Source organism: Cyrtonyx montezumae, unplaced genomic scaffold (genome assembly GCF_038088225.1).
Source record: "Cyrtonyx montezumae isolate F1298 unplaced genomic scaffold, pur_monq_1.0 scaffold_10, whole genome shotgun sequence".
NCBI lineage: Eukaryota > Metazoa > Chordata > Aves > Galliformes > Odontophoridae > Cyrtonyx > Cyrtonyx montezumae.
Window position 1 is genome coordinate 20,667,937 of NW_027071826.1, and position 26,577 is coordinate 20,694,513.

The following is a 26,577-nucleotide window of genomic DNA, read 5'->3' on the forward strand; positions in this document are numbered from 1 at the left end:
CTCAGTGTTCATGGCAGCCAGCTGAAGCACTAAAAAGCACCAGTGGCACAGGGACAGAAAACAGCATGCTCTGCCCAACACAATTCCAGAGCCATGCTTTCAAGTGAACGTTGGAAAATTCTGCCCTATACTCTTCATGTGCTCACAGCCCCTCAGGGTGGAGCATTCCTACAAATCTGAGCCAGTTGCCACGTACTGTCACAGAGGGTACATACATATCCAGTCACCACTAGAGCACGTGCACCTGAAATGAAATGTCTGGGAACCGAGCAATGTGCATTCTGAGCACTAAGGTTGAGTGTTCCTGCTGCCCGTGGCCAAACTCCCACTGCCGCACTTCACAGCATTCTGCTTTGTTACGGACCCCTGATTAACACTTTCTAAGCATTTCAGCCCACACTCCAGTTACTTTACAGATTGCAGTGAATGCAGATTTGAGTTTATGGGTTCATAAAAGTGTAAATTAAGTCAACAGTTTTTCCCCAGACTATTTGCACAGCTATTCCTCCAGTGACCTGTCCCTTCAGACAATACAAATATTTCAGCTGCCCAGAAGGGCATTTTTAACAGGCCAGAAGCCGAGCTGCGCCCCATCCCACAGTGCTGTGGCAGTGTGGGACAGCCTGTGCAGCTCGTGATTCTTCCAGCCTCAACTCCCACATCCCCCATCTCTGGGCTGTGGAAAACACTGTCACCCAGCAATTTGCCCCTTTTCCTGCTTACTGCATATCGCCAGTGTGATCAGCCCTATCTCTGCATGGAGGAGGGGCTGGCAGCCCAAATTTCTTTAATTAAAAGAAAAAGGATCAGGTTTATCCCAGATAAGCAGGCAGGATTAAAACAGACAGAAAGAATAGACAAGAGGCAGCTGTCAGCACTCCAGCTGATCCAACATGATTATTAATAACGATAAGCAGGAGAAGAGGGCTAATAAAGGGATAATGAAGTGGTCCTGAAAGTGACTGGAGATGCAGCCCGATAACGGCACACAGCCCAGGGCTTCTCAGGCCCAGTGAGGCTGACTGCAGAGCATCCCACTGGGAGAGGGCGCCCAGAGGAAAGGCTTCATCCTCCAAGGGCGTAACGGCAACAGTGACAGCTTTCCTTGGGAACTGATGTCTCCAAGGAGGGGAGCTGCCCATACATTACACAGGGCACGAAGCACAGGGAAAAGCCAGTGCGGCCTGTAGGCAACATGGTGGACCCACCTGTACTGCCAGACATAGGCACTGGACATGGCTGACAGTCCTGAAAGGGAAAACAAGGCTGGGAAAGTTAACCTCCTGGGAGCCATCAGGCACATGATGTCTGCTAACAGCAAGGTCAGTCTCTGTGCCCTCACTGAGGAAAGGATCAAACTAACTACTCTCTGCAGAAGTGGGAAACAAAGATGGAGAATGAGGAGCTGCTGCCTCACAGAGTGCATAGAGGAAGCAGCTGAGGAGGGAGGGCCTGCTCAGTGAGCACTGTGCAAGGAATCAGGGCTGTCTGGGACAAACTGGATATTTTTTTTTAACTCAGATTGGTCTCTTTTCTATCCAAGCACCTCCTTTCTCTCCAGGCCTACAGCATTTCTCCCTCTCAGAGAGAAGAAGGCTCCGTCTCTGGGCTATGCACCAGGGGCTGTGCCCAGTAGGGCTGGTGAGGAGCAAGGCCTGAGCGAGGAGTGGGAGCTAGGCCCCAGGCTGCCACTACTCCAGTGCAGTGCAGGTCAGTGCAGCAGCTGCTGGGAGCATATGCCATGAATTAATTCCGCTGTCCCTGAGATGCTCTGGTGAGAGGAGCAGCAGCACCTTTCCAGCTGATTAACATAAAACCCCCCCCCCCACGCTCATCATTTTGCCACACTTAACAAAACAGCCAGAGCCCTTCTAAGTGCCTCCTGGCTATCAGGAAGGCTTCAGTTGCTGGGCCTGGCTTTTCCTCAGCTTTTATTTTCTACATGCTTTTGAGAGCTGCAGTCTCTGCCCTGATAACCCCCTCACTTTCCCAACAAAATGTATTCTAAGAATGCATCTTCTTTAAATCTATACATATTGTACCTATTATTATAAGCTAATCCAAAGATTCTTAAATACATTAAAAGCTAGAATTCATTTTTATTTCTGCATTTCTTTTACTGTGATGGGGCTCGCAGTTTGCCCTGAATAGACCCCTCAGCCCTAAGCCTGCAAGGGACTCTCTGGGGCAGAGCTGTACGCCCGGCTGAGCCCCAGCACAGCCCTCTGCAGACAGCCAGAGCAACTCACTGTGCTAACCCTGCTGCTGACAACATGCACTGCCAGGTCCGCAGCTTCCCCTCAGCCACACAGGGCCAGAGCAGAACAATAAGCAAGCAGGACACAAGATCTCCACACTGAATTACTATCTTCAGACCACGAACAAAAACACTAGGTCTACAAGGACTGTATTTGAATTAGGAACTTGAGGACACACTATTACATCACTATACCCTCTGAGATGCGAGTCTGCAGACACTGAGATGCCTCAAAGGATGGCTCTACAGCCTTCCTCACCAAGAGTTAGTGAAGGCACCTACCTCTGTTTCTTTTCAGCAGGGACCATAACAGGTGCAGGTTCCCAAGTGACATCAGCAGTGCGGGACAGAGGGCACCGCCTCAGACACCTCCCAGCACCACAAGCAGGCAAGCAGTGGGAAGGACTTAACTGAGGAAGGGCAGGAGCCAGATAGCTCACCTCCCTTCCTCCAGCTGGGGAAGGAATGGGAAAGATGTGGAAACAAGTCTCACTCTGTCAGGTTTATTGAAGGAGATTAAAGAGACAGCTTGCTCACACTGCACTCAAATACCTGAGCAAGTAGAAAGCATCTGACAGCATGGCTTAACAGGGATGGTGAAAGCATAACCAGACACAAGGAACAGAAGGTGAAACAAAAACAGAGCTTAGAAATAAAGCAGATTTTGAACCACAAGGGCAGTTATCTACTGGGATAACCAACCAGGGAAAAGAAGCTCAGCCACACCTGCTTGAGCTCTGCCACGGCCTGTGTCACAGCACATCAGACCACACAGCAAAGCTACTCATCTTTCCTTCTTGACTCTACATCAGCACTTGCTCTGTCCCCAGTCTCTCCAAACACGTTCCCAAAAATACTGTTCCCAAATCATTCACCCTCCTCGTTCCTCTTGCCCCTCCCACAAACCCCGCTGTGACATCAAGTCCCCTCCTCCCCACACCCACCTAAAATGGCGTCCGCAGGCCCTCCACGCTCCTACCTGTCGCCATCTCCAGGAGGATCTCCGGACATCCAATGTCCCTCCCATTTATGTTTCATGGTCTCCTTCCTATTGGCTCCTGAAGGTCCAGCGTGGCCTCTGAGGGGCTGAGCACTAAGGTGCTTTCTCCCTGCTACGACAGCAGCCAACCAGGGGCACACTGCCTACCCTGGGAGGTCAATGAAGCCCTGCGAGGCAGACAGTGCTCTGTCCTGGACTGAGGCAGGGCCGTTGGCATAGCATGCAGCTGCAGGAGGAGCAATGGGCTGAGCACAGCCCCTGCAGCCCACATCCTGCAGGCTGTAATCCTAAATACTGCCTGGCTTTCTTCTCTTAGTGCTCCAATTGTCAGTAATGCCACCTCACTGAGTTTCTAAATAAACCTCAACACATTATATGTCAAGTGTCACAAACCAAACTTCAGGCTGGACAGCCAGAGAAGCTCAATTCAAAGCACTGTTGATCCTCAAGGTTGGGCATTCTCAGCTTTTGTGGTCATTGAAAATGGGCTGATGTGCACTGAATACCATGATACCTGGCAAGCAGCTTAAAGGAGCCTCAGCTCAAAGGATGGAGAGCTCATACTATATTACAGATTGTATTCGAGAGAAGAGAGCCTCTGCTTTCTCTGTGATCTTTGGGATGTGAACTGTGCAAATCTAACCCTAACTCTAACCCATTTCTCCCACTCTTTACCATTCTCTTCCCTACCCAGCCTTGTTGGAATTGTCTGAGCTAAGCTACTTTAGTTTGCTGAATCTGTTTTTCTCTTTCTTGGACTATAAGAAGAATCCTAAATTTTCTTTGTCCAAGGGCCATATATGTCAGAGAAAAAGAGACACTGGCCCAGCTAGGAAGTTTCTGTTCATACCGAAACAGGTTTCTCTGCTCAGAAAAAGACTTCAAGAGAAATCTCCATAACTCCATAGCTCCAAAGCTTCTGTCTCACCTACTTTTCCAGTGACAGTGGAAATTCCTTGATTTTACAAACATAGTATCTTGTTGAGACAGCTTCTTCTTTCTTGGTGGTAGATTTTTTGGGGGCTATCAACTCTGGTCAGAAATGCAGAGTACTGAGCTCACAATGAGTTGTTTCTCCTATACTTCTGTCAGTACAAAAGTAAAAATGCAGTCCTCCATTAGACCTATCTAATAATAATAATAATAATAATAATAATAATAATAATAATAATAATAATAATAATTAATATTAACTTATTAATAATAATAAGTACCTATTAGACCTAAGAAAAGCAGCACAGCAGGCCTTCTGCTCAGCACCTGCACTGCCCCCCAGAAGTATATAGCAAGGCCCTCCAGCAGGACAGGGCTTTGAAGGACACTGGCTTAGAAGTAATACTATTGTTTCCTGCAAATAATGACCACAGCTCTATGGGGATAGGGCATTAACAGCTAAACAGATTTTTTTTTAGGTGACAATGAGAGCAGGTTACTTTCTTCCAATGAAACACACTAGGGAGTTAGCTTGTTTCAGAGCATGGTTGTTATTGGTTTGTTTTTTTTTTCATGTGTGGAATGAGCAGTATTTTCTTTGCAAACTACCTACTGCCTGGAGCTAACTCCATTCAAGATGGGATCTCATCTGGCTGCAAAAGCGAAGCAGGGCTAGGCTCGGTCAGTCCTTGGCTGGGATACCTCCAGGGAAAAAATTAAAAAAAAAAAAAAAAGATGGTGTAAGAAGCAGTAGTGGCAGTTCAGTAGGTGATACTGTTTCCTCTGAGTCAATACAGAGGTGTAAAGATCCAGGGCAAATGTTAAACCAGCAAAGGATAGAAGGAGGCTGATGGATGAAATGTAAAACAGGTACCCTGACAGCCTGTGGCATCTGCTGTGGGAAGATTATAATCTTGATCACATCTTATGCACACAAATTGTACCAACTCAAGTTTCTTTCTTAGCCATCAGTGAAAAACAGACTCCATTCTTTGTGCAAGATGGTCTCCCAGAGAGGCTACATTTCTGCTGAAGAAAGGCTGATCATTGCAGTTATCTGTACAGGTGCTGCAGTAAGGCAGCAGTGGCTGTTCATAAGTAAATAATTTATTGTGTTTGTAATTCTTAATCTCTTTTGAGAACGAAGACTTTTATTATAAAATATCCAAAACTTCTTCTGAGCCAGTTTTCCTATGGAGATAGCTCTATTTGTTTCCATGTCTGAAATATATTCTTGAATACAAACAAGTGAATAGAAAATTAAAAGTGCTAAACTATTTACAGGGAATGTGTATACGAGGAGATATCTGGTGTATCAGTGCTCTAGGGTACACTGAGGTGGTCCTCTCTCTCAGACTGTCCCACGTCCCATTCAGTTACTAGTTCTGAGGATACCTCTGTGAAGAGATGGTCCCAATCCCAGCAGACGTCATCCTATCAAGAGGAAAAAAACAAACATGCTGAAAATTTAACTGATGACTCCCAGATGTCTCTAAATGATGTCCCTGCCAGAGGGGAAGGCATAGATTTTGTTGACTGGGATAGGAAACCTAGAGGATGGAATGTGAATCCGTGTTACAAATTAAAGATTTTGGCAGAATCAATCATGTTCCCAAATTCAGTAAAGCCCACATCACTAATTTTAGGAAGAAGGGCATAAGTAGACATAAATATCTTCCACCCTTCTACTGAACCAACTGTGATTCTGGGCCACAGAAATCCTTTGTTTCAAGTCCTGAGCTACTGCTTATATATTTGTACTGAGCTTCTGTCCTGCTTTAAAAGAGCCCTCTGCCCTAACCTTAAATGCTTTCTTAGTTCCTCTGTAGCTTTCTGCAGAACAGCCTGGAGCCCATGGTGGCTACCAAAAGACTATATAACGCAGCAGTTTCTGCAGGGATCTGTGACAGTACCAGGCCCTTCACTAGCTCTTACAAACTGAAGGAAGCTAGTCACAGCAGTGCCATAATCTCACACACAGAAAGACCTACGAACGTTTAACATAATCTGCTGAGGAAATGGGACCTTCATCAGCTTGAAAACAAGCTCCTCTTCACAGGCTCCTCCTCAAGTCTCTTTCTTCCACCCCACCAACAAAAGCCTACTTTCAAAGAACAGTCTGAGACATAAGAAGCTTTTAACTCTGGTGTTTCCAGAAAAAACTCACCTCTCGTAGTTCATGCTCTGGAGCCAGGACTTTGGTGAGAAGCTTCAGGTCAACCTCGCCATCCTAAGAACACACAGTCACAGTCTTACAGACACAGAAGAAGCAGAAACCATTTCCTCAGAGAGGGTGCTGCCAGAGATACAGGCTTAACATTTTGCTCCATACGTGACGTATACCTTCTTCAGGACAGCAGCAGGTACCTCCTTGTATGAATAACAGGCACTATACACACACTATTTGCAGACACTCACAAGCCTGAAAAGTGCACTGCAGAGAGGAAAACACAGGCAGACTGGAAGGTGCTTGGATGACAAGGCAATGCATTTTATGCAGCTGAGTATCACTGTGGAGGACAATGGAAAACTGGAAGGAGAGGGACTGACACTGTTCACCCCACACCAACATCCACTTACCAGAGTCTGAAAGGCTGCATACTTCATAAGATCTTTGTCCAAGTCATGGTAGGTCAACACTCGGTTCACCTGCACACTGCAAACAGAAAGGGGCAAAATACACCCCTGATAAGAGCGGAAGCACATCCAGTGAGACAAACAATGGCTTGAACAGTAGTGTGGGGACACCCACCTCAGTATCAACATTGGGTGATGAGCATATCAAGATGGTTGTCCAAGAATAGAAGCACATCTCAATCATCAAATTAAAAGGCACTGACAAATCTGAGTGCCAGGCTGAGCACATGTAAAAATAGGATATGGAGTGACCAGGGACTCCTTCAGAGAGCCTGGCATGCCAGAGAGAAGATCCATAAGCCAGATGCAAGGGCCAGAAAGAAAACATGAACATTCAGACAGCCCAGATACAGATACATCCAGCATGTAACAGCCAAAATGCCACTCCTGTCTGGGAAGTAAAGCACACTCTAAGAGTTCCCACAATGCAAACTGTATAACAGTGAAGATTTTGTGATTTCCTTCTCTCAGCTGAATTTCAGATATCAAATGCACTTTCTTAAAATGTAGGCTCCAAAGATGAGCAGGGCTAGGAGAGGCAATATACTGTCCTGTCATACTTTCCTTTGCATGTTGCACAGTACTACAGAGATTTGTATTAATTTATCTTCTATGTTTGCCCATGAAAATTATTTGTCTAATATTGCAGAGTGACTATCAATACAGGAAGAACAGATGGGATTATATAAAAGAGAGAAAAAAAGAACAACAACTCTAGTGAGAGACAAAATTTAATTTTAATTTACTGTGATGAAGTGTCATTTATTTTTATTAACAGCTATTTAGTTACAATACCTACTCTATGCTTGCAAGTGAGGCATCTGTGGTCATCCAAACAAGGGTCAACAGAAATCCTAGTCTGTGATCTTCACCACAGACACAACAGAAGAGAAGACTTAAAAGTATCAAGAAAATGAACTCCAAAACTTTTGATTTTTTTTTTCAATTTTTAAAACATACTAGTCTCCTATGAGCTAATCCCAAGACTACTGTGATACACCTACAAATCACATTGTGCTTTGCAAATTAACGAAGCCCTTGAGTGAAAAAGATATCCTGTGGAGGGCAAAGCAGTGTGCAATCAAAGTATGTGTGATAATACATGTGCACTGGAGGCATCTGTCACACAGGCAACCTTAAATCAAGCAACACCTAACTTTTCAGAGTTTGATTTTGCAACATCAAAAGTATTGTGCTAATGTAGTTTTTGTGTATACAGAGAGAAAATGCATTAATTGCTGTTTCTATGTAATAGGAAACAAGTGTGTACTGTTCAGCCCGGAGCCTCACTGTCACAATGCTCAGCATCGAATCCTCCCAAACGGCACTGCCACTAACACCCACAGGGCATGAGGTAAGATGGAGTTTAATTTCACTGCATATTTCACACAGCTGATGTGAGACTCAGGAGCACTCTTACCTGGGGGGAGCTGCCACTTGCATGGCCAGATCTTCCTCCTGGACTTCCTCTAAGTCAGGGATCACAGGAATATCTACAATAAGAGAAAGCAGCATTTGAAGACAACCTTGAAGCTGAAAGAATCTGGCCATCATCTGAAGACTGGTAAGAATTTGCTTCCTAAGAGATATGTTATCGATTGCTCTGCTCAGCTCTGCTCAGCGACCTAGAATCTGTTAGAAATGAGATGTTGAACATAAAATGGCACAAGCCACATGAATGAATCTGCATGCTGAAGGAGCTCCTGGCTGGGTTGCAGACTGAGCAGAGGCTGTGACCTTCTGGATGTCTGAAGGAGGAAGTGCTGGTGGTCTAGTTGACACTAAGACTAGGGAGGATGCACCAAGCTGTAATGTCATCAATCTTCTTGTAACTTCCAGAGTAAACCTGGAATGGCTGATAGGTGTCACTATGTATTCCCAGCATGATGATTATGGTTACTCCACTGAAAAAGGATACTTAGAAGGAAAAAGAAACAGAGAAGGAAAAACTGGGTGCACACTGCATCCTGCTAAAACCCTGAGAGATGCTGTGTCCTCAGATGGCAGAGATACTGGTGGTTGGCTCTGGGAAGAAGTTTCACACTCACAAGGTGGGGTCAGAGCTGGCTCCTCTAGTGGTGAAGCAGGCAGGCTGCTCCTGCCTCTGCCAGCAGCACAGCAGGCAGCTGGGCCTGACTTTGCCCAGCTTTGCAGCCCAGGCTGAGATGAATATTCAGAAGCTGGAGAGACGTCCCCACCTGTGGCGGCCAAGGCTTCCGGCAGGGTCTTGCTGAGGAGCCCCTTGTCCAGCCGCCTGTCAGAGCTCCACAGGCTCTCAGCTTCCCTCTCTGCCCTGCATCCCCTCAGCATCCCTGGGGCTCACCAGATGCTGGGGCAGGAGCAGCCCTGGCCCAGCTGTGGGAGGGCACAGGTCAGCACGGGCCTTGGTGCAGTGGTCATTCGGTGCTGGCCACACAGTGGGATTTCTCACTAATTGGCTGCCTGGCGGAGGACTGAGCGGGACAGCGGCTGCAGTGAGAGCCAGGCCAAGGCAGGCGGAGGTGACAGCTTGGATGATCTCAGCAGAGCTGTGCCTTTGAGCTCCCCAGCTGCCTGAGGAACAGGTGCCTGCAAAGCAGCTCTCTGACTACAGCAAACTTCTCAAAGACATTTAAAGGAAAACTGCAGCAACAGGCCCCCAGGATGTCCCTTCCATGACAAGAAATGCCTCACCAGTGTGTTACTGTGCCTTTGGGGTATATCTGTCCCTGCTCTGCCTGTAGGGACAAGAGCCCAGAGAACCTGCTCCCCTGCTGGCTTTTCTATACAGGGGCTCCCAGCTCAGGGTAAAATCCATAACACAGTGTAATCACAGGGTAACAGCCTCTCCGTAGACAGAGGGTGGAGGGAACTGCTCAGTGACAATATGGAAGAAAGTCCCTGTCCATAAGTAAGAAAGACCAAGGAGGGAACAGACTGTGGAGGCTGTACAAGGGGAGGAATGAAGCACTGCACAGAGGTACCCTGCCAGGCTTTTGCTTCTGTTGATTTCTTTTTGCAATAGGGAAAACTGTAAACTTAGTACTGCGAGCTGCACCTTCTTTTTGTGCAGTCCTAGATTTGCCAATGCTGGTTTTATCTCACTGCCATTGAATTCCATGGAGAGATTCCCAAACTCCTTGCTGAGTGCTGTCTCTACTCTGTATTACCATCATGCAGGCAATCACGTAGAAATGCTTTCCAAAAGAAATTAAAGGCTCCAATATTTTTATAGGCACTTTGAAAATATTTCAGACAGAACAAGTGGAAATGCTCTGGGGGTTCCTGCCAGCCCCTCTAGCAAAGGGAACCACATGAGTGTTCTCACTGCAAAGTGCTGATGATTTTGTCCATTTTAGGCACAGGCAATACTCCTTAAGACTGTCAGAGAATGTCAGGAACAAAAACAAAAAACATTGCAAACTATTAAGAAAGAAAAAAATAGTTCCCCAGGCCAATTGCTATCAATGGCAAAGCAAGCCTGAAATTTTGGGGTCTTATTTTACTTGTAACTTCTCCTACCCTCTGACAATTTCTGTGGTGCCACCTCTCCACAATCCCTTTTCTTCCTCCCTACAGTTTGCAAAGTTATCTCCTTTTTCACCTTTATCACATGAGAAGCCAACCTTTCCCTCACTCAGGCTCCTGCCCCCTACTGCTCTTCTTAGGGCATACACCTTTCTTTTTCCAGCAAGCTCTGGCAACACAGCTAAGTCATGGTACTATGTGTACTGTAGGGAACAGAACCACATGGGCTGTAGTGCTACAGGAATACAGGCATATGCTTTACTTTTAATATTGCCATTAGCTGCAATGAGACAACTTAGACATAGCAGTAATACATACAGAAATGCCCACAGGACCATGTTCTCCCAGTTTCATATTGCAGAGCTCGTACAGAAAGTTTTAGCCATTTCCAACAACAAGGCTACATTACAAACTCCCAACGCTATCTACGTAGCCTCCTGCACACGGTCTTCCCCTGACAGAACTCCTCTGAATTCCCATTTCACACAGGAGATAAAACTGCCAGGGTGAATGCTTCTACAAGCAGCACTCAGCTTCCCCTAGAGAGTATCCCAGTTTCATTTCAGCTGAAGAGATAGGAGAAGAGGGGGACACAAGTGCCAGGTAGTGCTTCACAAGCAGAAGACATAGGTATGCAATAGAAGGTGGAGGAGATAACATAAAACTCAGAGCACACAGTGGCATTAAAGAGGAATGGATGAGGTTTCCCTCTATTGCTCAAAATGACTGAGAACAAAGTAAAACAAAGCCTTTCTCATGGACTTTTCAGCTCGTAAACAAGACACTAGTTTCAGCCACTGCTCATGACAGAGATAGAAAATACTGAGCATCAAATGCTGGATTACAACTGCAGATTCCTCTCCTTCCCCATACGATGGTGAGCAAGAGCAAACTATCAAAGAATGAAAACAAAATGAGTGTAACCACACAGAGGTTAGGGTAGGAGATGTAAGCACAAGTGTTGGCTAACAGGAGTTTCAATATACTGCATCAAACCGAATGTCTCAGAACATCTAAGTCCAGAGTATAAGAGCAGTATTTTTATTACAATTGCTATACTGAACACTAGAAGAGTTCCATAGCTAAGTTATGGCAAGGCACTACTAGCATGAGGCAGAAGCGTGAAAGCTGTAGAAGGAAAAAACAGAGGGGAAAGGCTACATCTGGGTAGCCACAGTCAAACACAAAGCAGGGCTCTGTGCTCATGATAGGGCACGTGCGGTGACCATCACTTCTTCTGCCTTTTAGCAGGTTACTGATGACAACCACAGAAAGCCACAAGCAGGAGGAGGCACATCTACTACCTAGTGCCCAGCTACAACTGCAAGTTGCTGAGTTGCACCCCCTCCAAGGGGCTTATTTTTGGTTTAGTAGCAACACCTGCATTCTGGACCCCCTCTCATCACAATGAAGTCTGGTCCTAGCCCCAGAGAACTCAATGCTTTTTTAGAGACAGTCAGAATTTGTTCAAGGTCAGGCAATAAATCAGAGCTGCAACTAGAAACCACATCCCAGATCCAGCCTACAGTTATTCTGTAGGGTGTCTGCCATTTCTCACTGGAAGTTACCTAAGCCTCACACCCAAAATCCTGACACCCAAAAGAACATCTCCATCTTGCTTCATCTGATTCACTCCCACCAGCTGGGTGCATATTTCCAATGCCAGTTCAGAATGGGCATTTTTGCAGCGGGGATGGAGCTGTCCTCTCTTCCCATCCATTGCCATATCTGGAGAACAAAAAGGGCAGTGGCTGCTGGAGCTGGCAGTCCCCTGCCACTAAGCAGGCATAAGAATGAAAATAACTTTAGTTTAAGTTGCTTGCTCATAAAATGTAAAAATGAGATAATTACAATATTTCTGCTGCTGCAAAACTTTGTTTTACTGAATGCTGTTACCTTCTGCATCACGTTTGGGGAATTTTAAACAGGCAAATGGAAGAAGGTCTGATTGAAGATGAAGTTAAGTGAAAGAAATTGGTCTCATTTAGCACATGACAGGATTCATCTGTGTTCTCAAGTCCACTGAGGTAGCATCATGGGCGTTTCATATTCATGAGCTGCTGCGACACTGTGTCCCCTCATTTACAAAGCACCGTGTTCAGCAAATTCTGTCCCTGTAGACACTCTGCGCATTTCATGGTCTTGTCAGAGAGACATCAAACACTTCAGTAACCAAATACCAGAAAATGGCTTTAATTAGCACATCTCAATGCAATAAATAATTTTTCTCTCTAAGTGGAAAAATGGAGAATTAAAAAAAGAATAGAAAAAAGTGGAAAGCAACAGGCAAAAAAAAAAATCTTCAAAAAAACATAAGGAATAAGGGACACATACAGCCTCTACTGAACACACAAACAAGCTTGAAGGCTTTTGGAAGCTTTCTCAGGAGAGCAGCAGGCAAGTGGAAAGGATAAAGAACACTTCTTTGGATGCTGAGACATTAATTTCATAGGGATACCTTTCCCTGATTGAAATTGCCCTAGCAAGAGGCTGATGCTGAGCAGTGTACCTTTCAGCCAGCAAGGAGATGAAAACGGTAGGGTGAAAAGCAGGTGGAACTACAGCTGCTGGGGCAGTCTTAAAAGCAGAGACAAGCAGAAGATAATCTGAGGTTCTCATATTCTAAAACATGCTTTTGAGAAGAGAATTGTAATGGCACAACCTAGACAGCTGAAGGGAAAAGTCACTCTTTTGTGTGAGATGATTCATAGGACCTATACGGGACGTGATCACGCAGCAGATTCAGCAATGACCCTCCAGCCTTGCTTTACAGATGCATAAGACAAAATCATTTTTTCTTCAGCCACCAAGCTCTGATGATACTGCTAGCTAGATGGAGAACTAGCAGGGAGGTCAGGAGGTTCACTGAGACACTCTACTTCCTTGGACAGCATCACAACAGACTGCTTAGTGTGGTGTGACTTGTTCCTCACCTGGACAAGCATCAGCCATATTTGCTATCTTCCAAGGCTGCTGTTGCAACAAAGCCTCACTTTTGATCCATGGGAAGCATGAGGAGGGAAAAGCTGCTGCCAAAGAGCTGTGTCAGATGAGTTACTGAGCTCCATGCAGGGCTTCAACAGGAGGTAATCTATAGCTTGTTTTGTGCGAGACTAAATGCTGAAGGCTTTAAAGACAAGGAATCCAAGGATTCACCTTAACACACAGGTCTTCCACGAGCAGCAGACAGGAGAGTCTAGAGTCCAAGCTCAGGACCTGGAGTCCAACATTATTTCTGAGGTTATCAGCATCTACAGTGGGCAGACACCTCCTAGCCTTTACCCGCAGCACCTGCCCTCCTTTCTGCTAACATGATTTTTCTTTACAGAGGCTGCTCTTTGCTCCTTTGCTGAAACATACTCAGGAGGTGGCAAGGCATCAAATGAGAAGGCATGAAGTTCCCTGGGAGGGTTTGGTGAACTCAGCAACACGAAACTCTCCTCAAGAACACTTGAGATGAGTGATTTTGTGCTAGAGCGTTAGTGTGGCAGAGAAAGAAGCTTCTCAAATGCTCCTGTGGATGTATGTTTGGGAGCAGGCGTATCTGGTTCTATTTCATCCTCTTCATGTTACACTGGAAAAACAAGACAAACTACATTTCTTTTATGCTAAATCCTTAGGTTTTTTTTTTTTTATTTTTATATATATTTATTAAAAAATGCCTCTTTGATCGGCAGCACCCATGACATTTCCACATCCAGCAACTCCTCAGAAGCCTCCCTCCCTCCACACAAGGCCACCGCTGCTGACAGCCAGCCAGGTTTGATCAGAGCCACTCAGAATCGGATTTTCATAAGACAGATGAGGAATCTTACTGCTGCTCTCTCTCATATCAGATGTGAAACCGAGGGGGAGGGGGGACGGGTCCTGAGGGAACAACACTACAATCAAGGGCTACGTGGTTCTCTCTCTGTCCCTCCACTGCTGCAATTTTCAAAGGAGCTTGCCTCTGGCAGTTTTAAATGATGGTGTCTCAATTCTGTAATCATCTTTCAAGAGCTTTTTCTTAAAGGGTATTTTAGGTAAACCTAGTCCGTCAACTACACTTATGGACTCAGCTATCACAGGACCAACATGACTGTGTATCCACCATACTGCAGAATTCAGTGATGGAAGATGCTTACCCAGGCCTTTATTTTTAGCTCCAAACAAGCTGTGCTTGCTCCCTTGCAATTACACTGTCCACTGTCCTGTGACAAGTGGTTAGCCACTCCAAACAGGACTTCTGCCATATCCCCTGGGACATACTCCCTGTTTCCCCCATCCACTATGGCTGCCAAAACAGGCTTCCTCAATCACCAGAAACTCCAGATCACAATGTCAGCAGTCACTGTAGGAGTCCAAGCTGGTCTGGACCAGCAGCAGAGAAGAAACCATGAGGTTGGTCTGAGTTTGCCCTTCACTGACCTTATGCAGAGTCTTAAGGCAGCGTAGTGGAGAACAGCGGTGCATTTGATAGAGCCACACACAAAGTCATAGCACAGAATCCAAGAAACACAGCAGTCACTGTCACTCTGCCTTAAGACCCTCTCTTCAGTCCCTCATACAAACTCCCAAACACCATATTTTTCACTCTGTATTCATTGCAACTGATGTTCAACACTTTTAGCACATACAGTTCTGTGTAAACCACTCCCCTGCTGGCTCTCAAGCCTCTGAAGGACCAACCCACTGGCCATCTCCATGGCAGTTCCTGCAGATTCATAGAATCTTTAGAGTTGGAAGGGACCTTTAAAGGTCATCTAGTCCAACTCTACTGCAACAAACAGGGATGTCCACAGCTAAATCAGGTTGCCCAGGACCCGACCCAGCCTTGCTTTGAAAGTCTCCAGGGCATCCACCACATCTCTGGGCAATCTGTTTCGGTGCCTCACCACCCTCACTGTAAGAGACCTTTTCCTTATACTCAACCTAAATCTCCCCTCTTTAAGCTTGAAGCCATTTCTCCTTGTTCTATGGCCACAGACCCTGCTAAAGTATCTGTCCCCTTCTTTCCTGTAGCTCCCCTTTAGATATTAAAAAGCCACTCTCAGGTCACCTCTGAGCCTTCTCCAGGCTGAACAGCCCCAGCTCTACCAGCCTGTCCTAGCAGGAAAGGCGTTCCATCCCTCGGACCATTTGTGGCCTTTTTCTGGACACGCTCCAACAGGTCCCTGTCTCTCCTGTACTGAGGACTCTATCTGGATGCAGTACTCCACATGAGGCCTCACCAGTGCAGAGTAGAGGGGTAGGATCACGTCCCTTGACCTACTGGCCATGCTTCTTTTGATGCAGCCCAGGGTATGGTTGGCTTTCTGGCCTGTAAAGGCACACTGCTGGCTCATGTCTAGCTTCCCATCCACCAGCCCTCACCCTTCTGCCTCATGCTTGACCAATGAATCTTTCTATGTCATACACTCCTTGCAGCCACAACCCCCTGGAAACCACCAGCACTCGGTGTGTTCTCTCAGAACAGCATCTCACTAGGAAGCAACTAGGTGGCAAACTTCACACAACATAACCAACACTGTGCTCCTACTGTCAGCTCTGTTTGGAGCAATTTCAGCATTGGTACATATTTGTATGAAGCTCATAAAGTGTTTGGTATTTTATGGCCACATCCTGTGATATCCTCTGAGGACCACCTCTCTCTTGACAGACAGACATCACTCCCAGGAAGATGCAGGGACCATGGTACAAGCCCGCTTTCTCCATTTCTTGGTTTTGTTTTTTTTTTTTTTTCTCCAAGCAAGATTAGTATTAGATGGAGCATTAACACATTTTCTACTGCTCCTGTTGCACACAGAGCCTGGACTCCTGTCCTGTTCAAATGCAAAGGAGCTGCTGCCACATGCCAGAAGGGTAAGAAGTCCTTCTAAAGATTTGACATTGTATAAAGAGGTCTCATCGTCAGCTCTGCTTCCTAGAGGAGGCTTCCCAGCAGGCAGGAAGGGATTTTGCCTTGAGGGCACAGATCCAATGACTGTCTCTTGGCAGCTTTCCTCACCTGCAGGTCATGTTGGGGTTGTCTGTGTAGCACAGGCAGGCTTTCATTTCAGTCAGCTCTCTCATTCACCCACACTATCTGCTTTAAAATAACAAGCTGTTGTTCCCACAGAGTATCACATGTGTCACAGCCCAGTCCTCCATGAAAAGCCCTGTTCTAGGAGCTATGCAAGAGTAAGAAAGAAAAGGCACAAGATTTCTGAAGATGGGAAAACAGTCTGTAGAGAAAAGAGAGCAGGGAGACAGATGACAATCTCAGCTAACAGTGCTAAGAGGAAAAGCCCAAGGGCAAAGCAGTGAGGAGACAGGCATCCGGGTGTGCAGCATAGCAGAGCAGAACAGGTGGGCAAGAATGGAACAAAGAGGAAAGTTTTAGACAACAAAGTAGCTTGCTCACAGAAAAGTGTAGCTGCATGTCAGAATGAGACACACAAGCTGAGTAAAGCCAAACGCAAGCAAAGCAGAAGCACCGACTCTATAACCCTGCTGGAGAAAGGAGCAAGGTGGGGGGAAGGCCCTTCAACTCAGTTGTCCTGTCCTCCCATTTCATGACAAAAAAAGTCTGTACTGGGGAGAAACTGCTCTTGGCTGCTACAGAAAGCACTTGTTAAATGCTCCTGATGTCTCCCATCTGCAGTCTCCTGGCTGTATAGCACTCAGTCTCTGCTGCCCGTTTTCCCTGTTGACATGGACAGAAAAATGAGCAATTACCCTTAAACTCCTCTCTCTCAGATTGCCCAGATTGCTACATACACGGCATTAAGCCCCCAATTGCCCCTGGCTGAAAGTGACTCAACTAGGCCTGTCCTCTAGGAATTACACGGTTTTTTTTTTGAGGCTTGTGAAGGTTTATTATTCCTCAAGATGTGAGGCATTAAATCCTGTTAAAGCAAGTTTTCCATGGTACAGAGGAGGTGGGCTGTACCACGCTATGGTTCGGTTGGACACACAACAACCTAACAAAGGACCGTTATCCACTTGCTGTGATAATGTTCTAACATGTACCAATGACTGTTCAGGAGGATGGGCACAGAGAAGGCGCCGTAGGAAAGCCCGGCATCCATCAGATAGATGCAGCAGAACTATTGCTGGAGAGACACTGTACTTTTTCATATCAGTCTTTTCAGCTTGGAGTTTTAAAGGAGCAGATGGTGCTTTTAGTGAAACACAATTCTTTGATCCCTATAACTCAAAACTGGCTCCTTTTAAAAATGGCTCTCTTGTCCTGGGCTAGCCTCAGTGAAGAAGAAATACAGTTTAAAGAAAATGAATTCTGAGCAAAGCTTGAGCCAAGGTACTTCACTGCTAATATTTCAGTGGTTTATCTTGCAAAGTGTGGATGACTTGCACCTGGGTTTCCCTGTGCAATTAATTGTAAGCAGTGGCTGAAACTGCATATAGTTCCACACACGATGTCCCTGTCTGGTCCATCCCTTTACAACATCCCAGGTTACTTCAGTCTTCACACAGCCTTCCCAGACTCTTAGAATCAACTGTCTTTCTCTCCCAGTCTCTCACATTCTCCACATGCCAAACCACAGACTCCCTCCAGGGCTTGTGATTTTTCAGTGCTTCCTCCAACTGAGTCCAAATTCTGAGCCTTTGGGCTTTAGTGCCATACATATGATTACACCTGGGCACACTTCAGATACATAAGCTATCTTTTTAAGGGCATATAGTTTTTTGCCTTTCATTCTTTTAATAAAAAGGTTGGACAGCGGACAAGCAATGTTAATGGAATGGTACAGCTAAGCTTTTTAATAGGGTAAAGGAAGGTAATATAAATGTATTGGTTGACAGTAGCAATCAGGAGGCAACTGCACCTGTTCATATTAAGTTGTACAAGCTAACACATTATGCAGCAAAGAATAACCATGACCCATCCTTGGGGGATCTATACACTAATGTCTTGATTCCTGTGTGGTTAGAATCTGGGCTTTACCGCTACCGTTAAGGACACAAGCCCTTCACTGTGTGAAGGAGAGGCCAATACAACTCAATTCAAGGCACAACCACAGCATGCCTTCTGCACGGGGCAGCTCTTACGTGTCTCTCTGCTTAATTACAAAAACATTTTTAATCAGGTTCTGGAGTTTATTTATATGTCATCTGTTCTCATTGCAATTGCTGAGTCTACACGGACAACTGCTCTCCCAGAATTAGTCTGTTTAATCTCCCTGTAGAAGTAGGACCACTGATTTTACCATATAAGAATTGGATCTATAAATCAGTGTATCCCATTATACTAGAAAGTGCCTAAGTGTGAACTCCCAGTAATGTTAGCAGGATCTTTCTTCTAACACGTGCATATAGTCAAAAGTTGAATTCTGATTAGCAAACAAGTCGAAACCAACTATTAGCCACAGGTTAGGTACAAATAAAAAAGCGAAGTGTATTACAACTTACCATGTCTTCATACCATGTTCTGTATCAATTCTATTCTGTATTTATAACCCATTGTGTAGGAGCACTAGAAGTCATATGCTGCAAACATGTGGCAAGCATTGTTACACCCGGTTAGCAAAGTTATTATACTCTGAATAGAAGACCGAGGTTCAACAAGAAGGACACCACATATGCAAACAGACAAATAGCTATTCAGAACAGACTATCAGCCTCAGTGATATATGCTGAAATTTAAGAAGTCAAAGAAACACCTCAGGGGGGACATTAAATCTATTCTGAAGATGCCAATGCTATAAAGGTGTCACTTCAGGCAGTCATATGCTCCTGTGCTTAATCTGTCTAGAAGACCCAAATAAGTCTTCTAATTAGTCTCATTAAACGTATTGATGTCTCACCCTTTGTGACTTCCAGTAATTCTCCTAATGCTTGGCAGTATTTTACAGATGCAACTTCTTATACAGTGTATAAAATTCTTAGTCCTTGAAAACGGAGGTAGCTCCTAGATACTTCAGTGAATTCCTACATCCACAGCCCTCTAGTGTTTGCCTAGGACTTCCTATCATGGATTTTTCCTGAGCTTCCTCTTGCCTCAACAGTCCATATAAACACAATGGAAAACTAGAAGTGGTAAGTTAGGAGTTCAGTACATTTCACAGCGGCCTGTAAAAGGATGGGATGGGATAACCCACCAGTGTAAGTTCAGCTTATGATCTAAGATCTTGCATTAGTGTGGGGTTTTTTTGTTCTTTTTTTTTTTTTAAATAACAAGTTTTCTAATGACAGATGCCCCAAGAGACCTGTGCAAGCACTTGTCCTCAAAGGCACAAGATAAAGGCTTTATCACAAAACACAAGAGGAGCTTTAAGTAGAGCCTGCTATCACCCAAACTAGGGGACAGCAGTGATTTCTATCCCTGTGTTTACCCTTTTATCAGTCTTTCAGCTTTCTTCTTCCCCAGTACACTATTATCCCTCTGGAGATAATCACAGAGAAGTGTCCCCGTGATGCTTTCTTTCTTCCTCAGGACACTTTATTATTGTGTCAATGAAGAAACAGACTTAGACTACAGGTTCATCTCATCCTCCTCCTCTCCATCTTCTTTGCTCTCTCTCCCCCCCATTCAGCAGCTGAGAGACTTAAGCAGTGGCCACATCTATTTCTCTCCTCAAGGTGGTTCATTCTCTAGCCATTTCTTACCAGATAGATGCCTCTGCTCACTTTACTGGATAAGCCCCAGACAAATATGAAGGCAGTTCTGGCAGTCAAGTAGGTAAAAACATACCTCCTCCCTCACTTGGTACCTCCTGGCTCTGCTGCCGGAGACGACGGCTGCAACAAAACACAAGGAGAAAAGAATTCCAAATGAAAGCCCAGAAAAGCATCTTCTTGCATCTCCTTCTTCCCCACAAGTCTAAAATGCCTGAGTGACCAACAGTCAGGTAATTACACATGGCTGAGACAGCAGAGCCTGGCATGAGTCTGCTGGGAAAGCAGACACTTCCACTTCTTTCTGTCTCACAGGAGTGACACAGCCACCTTCAACTCCATATCCAGGGCAACCAGCGCTGAACCATGCTAGGACACATTGCATGAATTCATGACAGGCTCTGTATCTGTCCCACATTCCAGATCTTGATGTACAGGAGCTTAGACAGCTGCATACCCTTTCTCTGTGAAATCAGATGCAAAAGTTGTGAAAGAAGTCTTAGCAACAATGGGAACTTACTCTTCTACTTCTTCTGCATGCTTTTTTCCTGACCTGCAAGACAAGGGAAAGGCTCATGCTTAGAAAAGGTTAGAAAGATGTATTAAAAAACAAATATTTATCTATATCTCTCTTAACGTATAAAGCAGTTCCTGTAACCTGGTCTAATATCACACATAACACCTGTAAACAGACTGCTAAATTAAGGTATCAAAAAGTCCTTGAGTGCATCATCAGGTTAAAGCTGAATCATCTGAGTCCCAGAAGATAACCAGGTCCAGAAACAGCAAGAGACAGAGTCCCTATTTTTTTTTTTTTTTGAGTTTCTCAGATACTTTTTCATACTCTCTGCCATCAGCTGTGGGGAAAGCTTGTCTTTGTTGCAGAAGTTGGCACACTGAAGAGCAACAAAGAAAGTGTAATTTGTCTGTCTCCCTCTGAGAGATCATCAGGTTCTTCTCTCCCTTGGTTGTGCTTAAAGATTATGCAGTCACCTTTGAGGGTTAGGAGCCCCACTTGCATAGGCCAAGTTCAGGTCAAGCACGCTGTCGCTGCAGTAAATCAGGGTTGATCCGGCTGAGTTAACAGAAGTTCATAATAATAATGTGGGGGGGAGGCACTGGCAAATGGCAGCTCCCTTGCTCTCCACCCCAGCAAGCCCAGAAGTAATTCAGTTCCGATTAGGGATGCTTGTTCAATATTCAAAATGTAAAACATGGAGGTTGCTGAACCAGCACTTTGAAAAGTTAATTAAATGCCAGGTTTCTTTTTAGCAGATACTTCATCACTCACTGATTGCTTTGGCCATTTTGCAGAGTGAAGTTTCATCTCTATGCATTAGGAATAAATATTCTCCCCTCTGAAGTCAGAGCACTATGACAAGAGTACATGGGGCTCTGCCCTACCACATGCACTGATGTTAGAGAACCTGCTGCTTTGCCTTGCACTGCACTTTTCAAAGCACTTCCATGAAACAGGCAGACTTCTCATCGATTCTCTCTGATGAGACCATGGGGCTCACTGAATTCTCCTGTGAACAGGTTGCTCTTCTAAGGGCAAGGAGCAGGACACAGACAATGTTTTGCTATGAGAAGAAAGACCACAGTGTTTTGCTATGAGAAGAAGAAAGACCCTTGTCTCCATTGCTCTTGGAGTTTGCAGTCTGTGAGAAGCTAAAGGTTAGACCCAATAAGTGATAAGAATCCAATAATATCCACTGCTATGGTCAGAACTACAGCCACAGAAGTGACACCTGCACCTGAGCTTCCAGCAGAACAACGGAGTCGGTGAATCTAGGAGAGTTCTTTCAGTGAGGAGTAATTGTCCAGTTAAGTTCTTTTCCCCAGCGATAGTGCAAAACATACTTCGTAATCCGCTGATACTACAGAGAGAGAAAGTAATGGCTCAGAGCCCACTGCCAGCTCACAGCGGAGTTTGGAATCTGAACAGAGATGAAAAGACGATACAAGGTTTATTCCATTTTCTCTCTCTCCCTTCTGCTTTCACAGAACCACTTCCCACAGACTATCTTCAGACCCATGGCACTCGCAGTGGGATCATTTCCTGCAGGTTCTAGCTAACCTTTCCTTAGCATGGTCCCATTATTCTTGGTAATTGTCCAGCCCCAAATAACTCTTTTTTTCCCTCAGTACTCACACTTCTACTCTTGCTCACTGCCTGTCCCCAGGCAGGAGCAAAACATGTTTATACTTCCCAGGAGAGAGTCACACCTTGCTATCCCTGTAAGCAATTTCCGTTTCTTTTTTTGTGAGCTCTCTGTCCTGATAGATATGCAGGTGGCCCTCTGGGAATGCAGTCATATTTAGTCCTAGAGGCAGAGACTATTCTGCTTGCTCTCAGACTTAAAGCTTTCCAGACTTTTTCTGGTTATGCTATAAATGGACTCATTGAAGGCAATAAGCAAATATACATCATGAGAGCTCACTTCACTGATCTAGATGACTCCAAATCAGGACAGCTTTGCTGGGGGTACCAACGCTCTTGCTTAGGTTTAATTTACTGTCCTCACTTAATACTTTCATGATTTGTCCAGTATACTGAGATTTCTACACATTTTTTCTGAAGAAGGTAGTTTCTGCACTCCCAAAACTATCTGCAAGCTTGCCAAATAGCTTTATTTTTTAATGAAATAACTGCACTGCATTGAAAAAACAAACAAACAAACAACACCAGTAATGTGGAAAATAAATTAGTAAACCAGGAAAGGACAGCAGCACTGTCTATTATAATGCCCAAGTCTGGGTGTTAGAACACCCTTCTGTCAAGCAGGTCAGTTCTCTCTAGGGCTAGCAAAAGCCCTGTTGTCAGTGTCAGTCCCCACGCTTCAGGGTACAGAGGCAGCAGTAGGGGACAACAGTCTCTTATGTTAACAGTACTGTCATTAACAGAAAGCATTTAAATACCCATGGAAGCAGAGCAGGAGACAGAAATGACTGCTGTTCTGTTTAGGTGAGACATCTGCTTTCAGTCACCTGCACGACAAAGGTTTGTTATATATGAGTTGGAATAGCACCATTTGATGAAACTGGCATTTCAAACCAGCTCACGGGTAGAGAACTATCTGGGATGCATGGTATGAAACTTCTGTAAGGAATTCCACATTTTACACTCTCTGTGACTTTGATGTCCGAGCTATTAGGTAAAGAAGATAACAAGTCCTAAACCCAAAGCCTTCCTTTTATTTTGTTTGATGACATTACTTCTTAATTCCTTGTTCCAAGCTGGGAAAAAAAAAAAACAAAAAAAAAAAAACTTTTGGTTTGTTCTCCTGGCTAACTTTTTACTTTTTTGGCCCAATTGCATCATCTAAACCTACTTAGCAAATTGACTTACAGAGAAAAGACAAGCTTTGGCCCATGTCCTAAAATTAAAAACCATCAAGGCAAAAAGAAAGTTGTTAGTAGATCCTTGAAATGTGCACTGCTTCCAACCTTGTGCATTTCATAAGGTCAGCTGAGGGCTGTGCTGTGCACAGAAACGCTGTGCCTGCAGGACCAGCTACCTGCTTGTCCCTTTGGTCTCCAGGTGCTACTGGAAGCCCTGCTTTGTGGAGAAAACTGCTTAAAGTGGAGTGGAGCACCCATTCCTGAGAACTGGCTCAGCTTTATCAATACCAATCGCAACATGCTGAGAACAGCATTTCATCCTTTAAGATCATGCCTGGGTACACAGCATCCTCCTCATCTCCAAGGGCACAGCTTTCTAGTAATGAGTGAAAACCAGCATGGAAGAAGACAGATTTTAAAGTCAAGCCTGTATAGATATCCTACCCTTTTCTCACATTCTCAGCAACAATTACATTGCCTGCATTTCCTGTTTGCTCTAACAGGAGGCAAAGCCCAGGGAGGGTAGCAACAGACATCCATAAAATGAGCGATTGTGTATGAATTATAGAATGGAATGATTCTGATGGAAGAGACCTTCAAAGATCATCACATCTAACTGCCTGACCGATTCAAGGCTAACCAAAAGTTAAAGCAGAGCATTAAGGGCATTATCCAAATGTCTCTTCAACACTGACAGGCATCAGCCACCTCTTTAAGAATGTTCTTCCAGCATTTGACCATCTTCATGGTAAATAATTTTTTTCCTAATGTCTACACTGAACATCCCCTGGTGCATCTTTGTGCTGTACAGACACATACACTGACATAAGGGTGAACAAAATAACACGGTCCTGGAAGCAATGCTCAGAAATGCATTGTCTGCTGTATTATAAATCATATCAGTTCTTGTGAGAACAGTACTTCTGTTTCTCTCATTCTTTCTGATGGGGCAGAAGCCCCCCAAGCAGACCCCAGAGCATCCTACCGCACAACTTCTGCAATGCACGACCTGTTTCTCTCCAAGCTGTGTGCTAGGGCCGAGGATACTAATCTGATCTCTCTCGGGAGCGCCGCTCAGTCCCGGCCAGCCGGAATCCTGCCTCATGCTGATGAGAGGGGGCTGAACCTCACAACTCGCTCAGCACCGCAGGGCACAGCCCGGCTGGCAGGGAGCTGCCTACAGCCGTGCCGAGGGGCGAAAGGCAGCTCTAATGTAGACATCATCTCCGTTAAACTGTTTCTTTCTCATTTAATGGACTACCACGGCGATCTAAATGGAGACAAAGTAGCAGGGCTCAGAGAACAGCCAGGCTGCTATCTTTATGCCGCTTTGACAACGTGCAGTGGTTAATTAGACACCGTTAACCTATTTTAGCGGCGCACATAACTGGGATGAATGGGGGGAAACGTCCTTGAAATCTCTCCGCGCTCGCAGCTCTCGCCCGCAGCCGCCGTGCCGCAGCCCGCTCCGGGGCGGGGAGGACCCCCCGCAACCGCCGAGCGGCCGCAGAGCTCCGGCGCGATGGACGAGGACGACCGGAGGCCTCTACCGGGCCACGGCCGCCCTCTGCCGGGCCTCGGCGGCGCGGCGGCCCCGCGGGACGGGATGCGGGTGCGGGGGGACAGGGCACGCAGGGCCAGAGGATGCTTCACAGGGCCCGGCAGCTCAGGGAGAGCCTCATCTGCATGCCTAAACCACTTCTCTTTATGATTAAATTGGAAAAAAAAAAAAAAAAAAGACACCTTACACTCTTACACTCTTGCTCAATTATTTTGTCTGTGCCCATCACTGCGGTGAGTGGGTGGTGAGCCACGAGCAGCAGCTTGTTCTGCAGCCTGAGGCACAACTCATTGCACATCCACAGTGATGCGTGAGTGCGAGCACTCCCAGCTCCCCGTGTGTGGGTCTCGGTCACTGTTTGTTTACTGAGGTGCAGTGGGTGGAGAACACCCACCAAAGCTTCAGAGAACAAAACCACAGTGCTGCTGGAAGGCACTACCAAACCCATCCTGTCAGCTATCCCATTTCAACTTCCTTGGAGTTCTGAGATCTCTATCTCCTTTCCCAGGGCTGCGGCAGCCTGGAAAAGATTCCTAAAACCAATCTAAACTTGACCATTCAAAAGACAACCTCTCTGGAGGCAGGGCTGCAATGAGCCTTTATTTCTGTCACAGGACATCATCTCACAGCCCTCTGCTCCCAAGCCCATGAGCGTGTGTTGGCATTTCCTCAATGGGGTCTGGGCAGACACACATTTGTGGAACCTGTAAGGGTCCCACAGATGACCTTCTGATGCCTCACAGCTCCCTGGGGTGCCTGAATCACATGTTGAGGGCTGCATGGGTAGAAGAGGGGCACAGCAACGTGCAAGCACTTCCTCTGGGACAGGACCTGGGTTGGAGCACCTTTCCTACAAAGAAAGAATGAGAAAACTATGTTTGTTCAGCCTGGAGAAGAGAAGGCCCCTGACAGACATCACGGCAGTCCATGATTCCAGTACTTGAAGGGAGCTTACAAGCACGAGGGGGACCAACTTTTCACACTGTCTGACAGTGACAGGACAAGGGTGAATGGCTTAAACTAAAAGAAGGGGGACAGCCCTGCACACAGGGGTGTATGCAGGGGTTTGGGACTGGGTGGGCTTTAAGGTCCTATGATCTGACAGACACTGGGGCTAAACAGCTTCAGCTGACATGTATGAAGCACTAGCCAATCTGCAGCAAAAACGCTGTTGTTTCTCCTCATGTCCTAGTACACAGGCTTACTTAACAGAAATAAGAAATGAAAAAACCTCAGGCAAGCAGGTTTTAGGAACTGGCACAAGTGAACAAGCAGACAGACAGTTCACAGGGTTGCTGATCCTCAGCCTACTCCCCATAACAGACGTTCCCAGGGTGCCCCAACCCACTCGCTGGTAAAGAGCTGACCAGCAGAGCCGCTCCGAGCTCCCACTGAGCAACAGAAAAAACAACAACACTCAACACAAATTCCTGCTGTGTGGGAAAACAGCACCACAGCTTCTAGAGGTATCTACCACACATCTTTGTTCCCTGAGAACAGAGGCTCCTGTCCAAGAGATCACATCCTCAGTCTCCACTGAGCACCAGGGCCAACCCTCACATCAAATGGGGTTACAGGAGCATTTCAGTTCCCATTTAAAGGGAAACATGCATTTCTGATATGCATGATTACAAAAAATCTGACTGCTAAAGGAAACAGAACTAGAATACAAAGAAAAAGAAGCTTGCTTTTTGTTTGTTTGTTTCCCCTAAATCCCACAACAGAAAGCAAACTCCAAAT

General features: G+C 45.6%; 1 protein-coding gene across 1 annotated transcript in view; it reads right to left on the reverse strand.

Annotated features, from left to right (window-relative positions):
* Positions 1–4,916: 4,916 nt before the first annotated feature.
* Positions 4,917–26,577, reverse strand: part of IFT43 (intraflagellar transport 43) — a 42,009-nt gene continuing 20,348 nt past the window's right edge. The window contains exons 4-9 of the mRNA XM_065751865.1: positions 20,452–20,484; positions 20,008–20,054; positions 8,248–8,320; positions 6,771–6,846; positions 6,358–6,420; positions 4,917–5,624 (exon numbers count right to left, since the gene is read on the reverse strand). Coding sequence (XP_065607937.1) covers positions 5,514–5,624; positions 6,358–6,420; positions 6,771–6,846; positions 8,248–8,320; positions 20,008–20,054; positions 20,452–20,484 — 403 coding nt within the window. The 3' untranslated portion in view covers positions 4,917–5,513. The remainder of the gene's footprint in view (positions 5,625–6,357; positions 6,421–6,770; positions 6,847–8,247; positions 8,321–20,007; positions 20,055–20,451; positions 20,485–26,577) is intronic.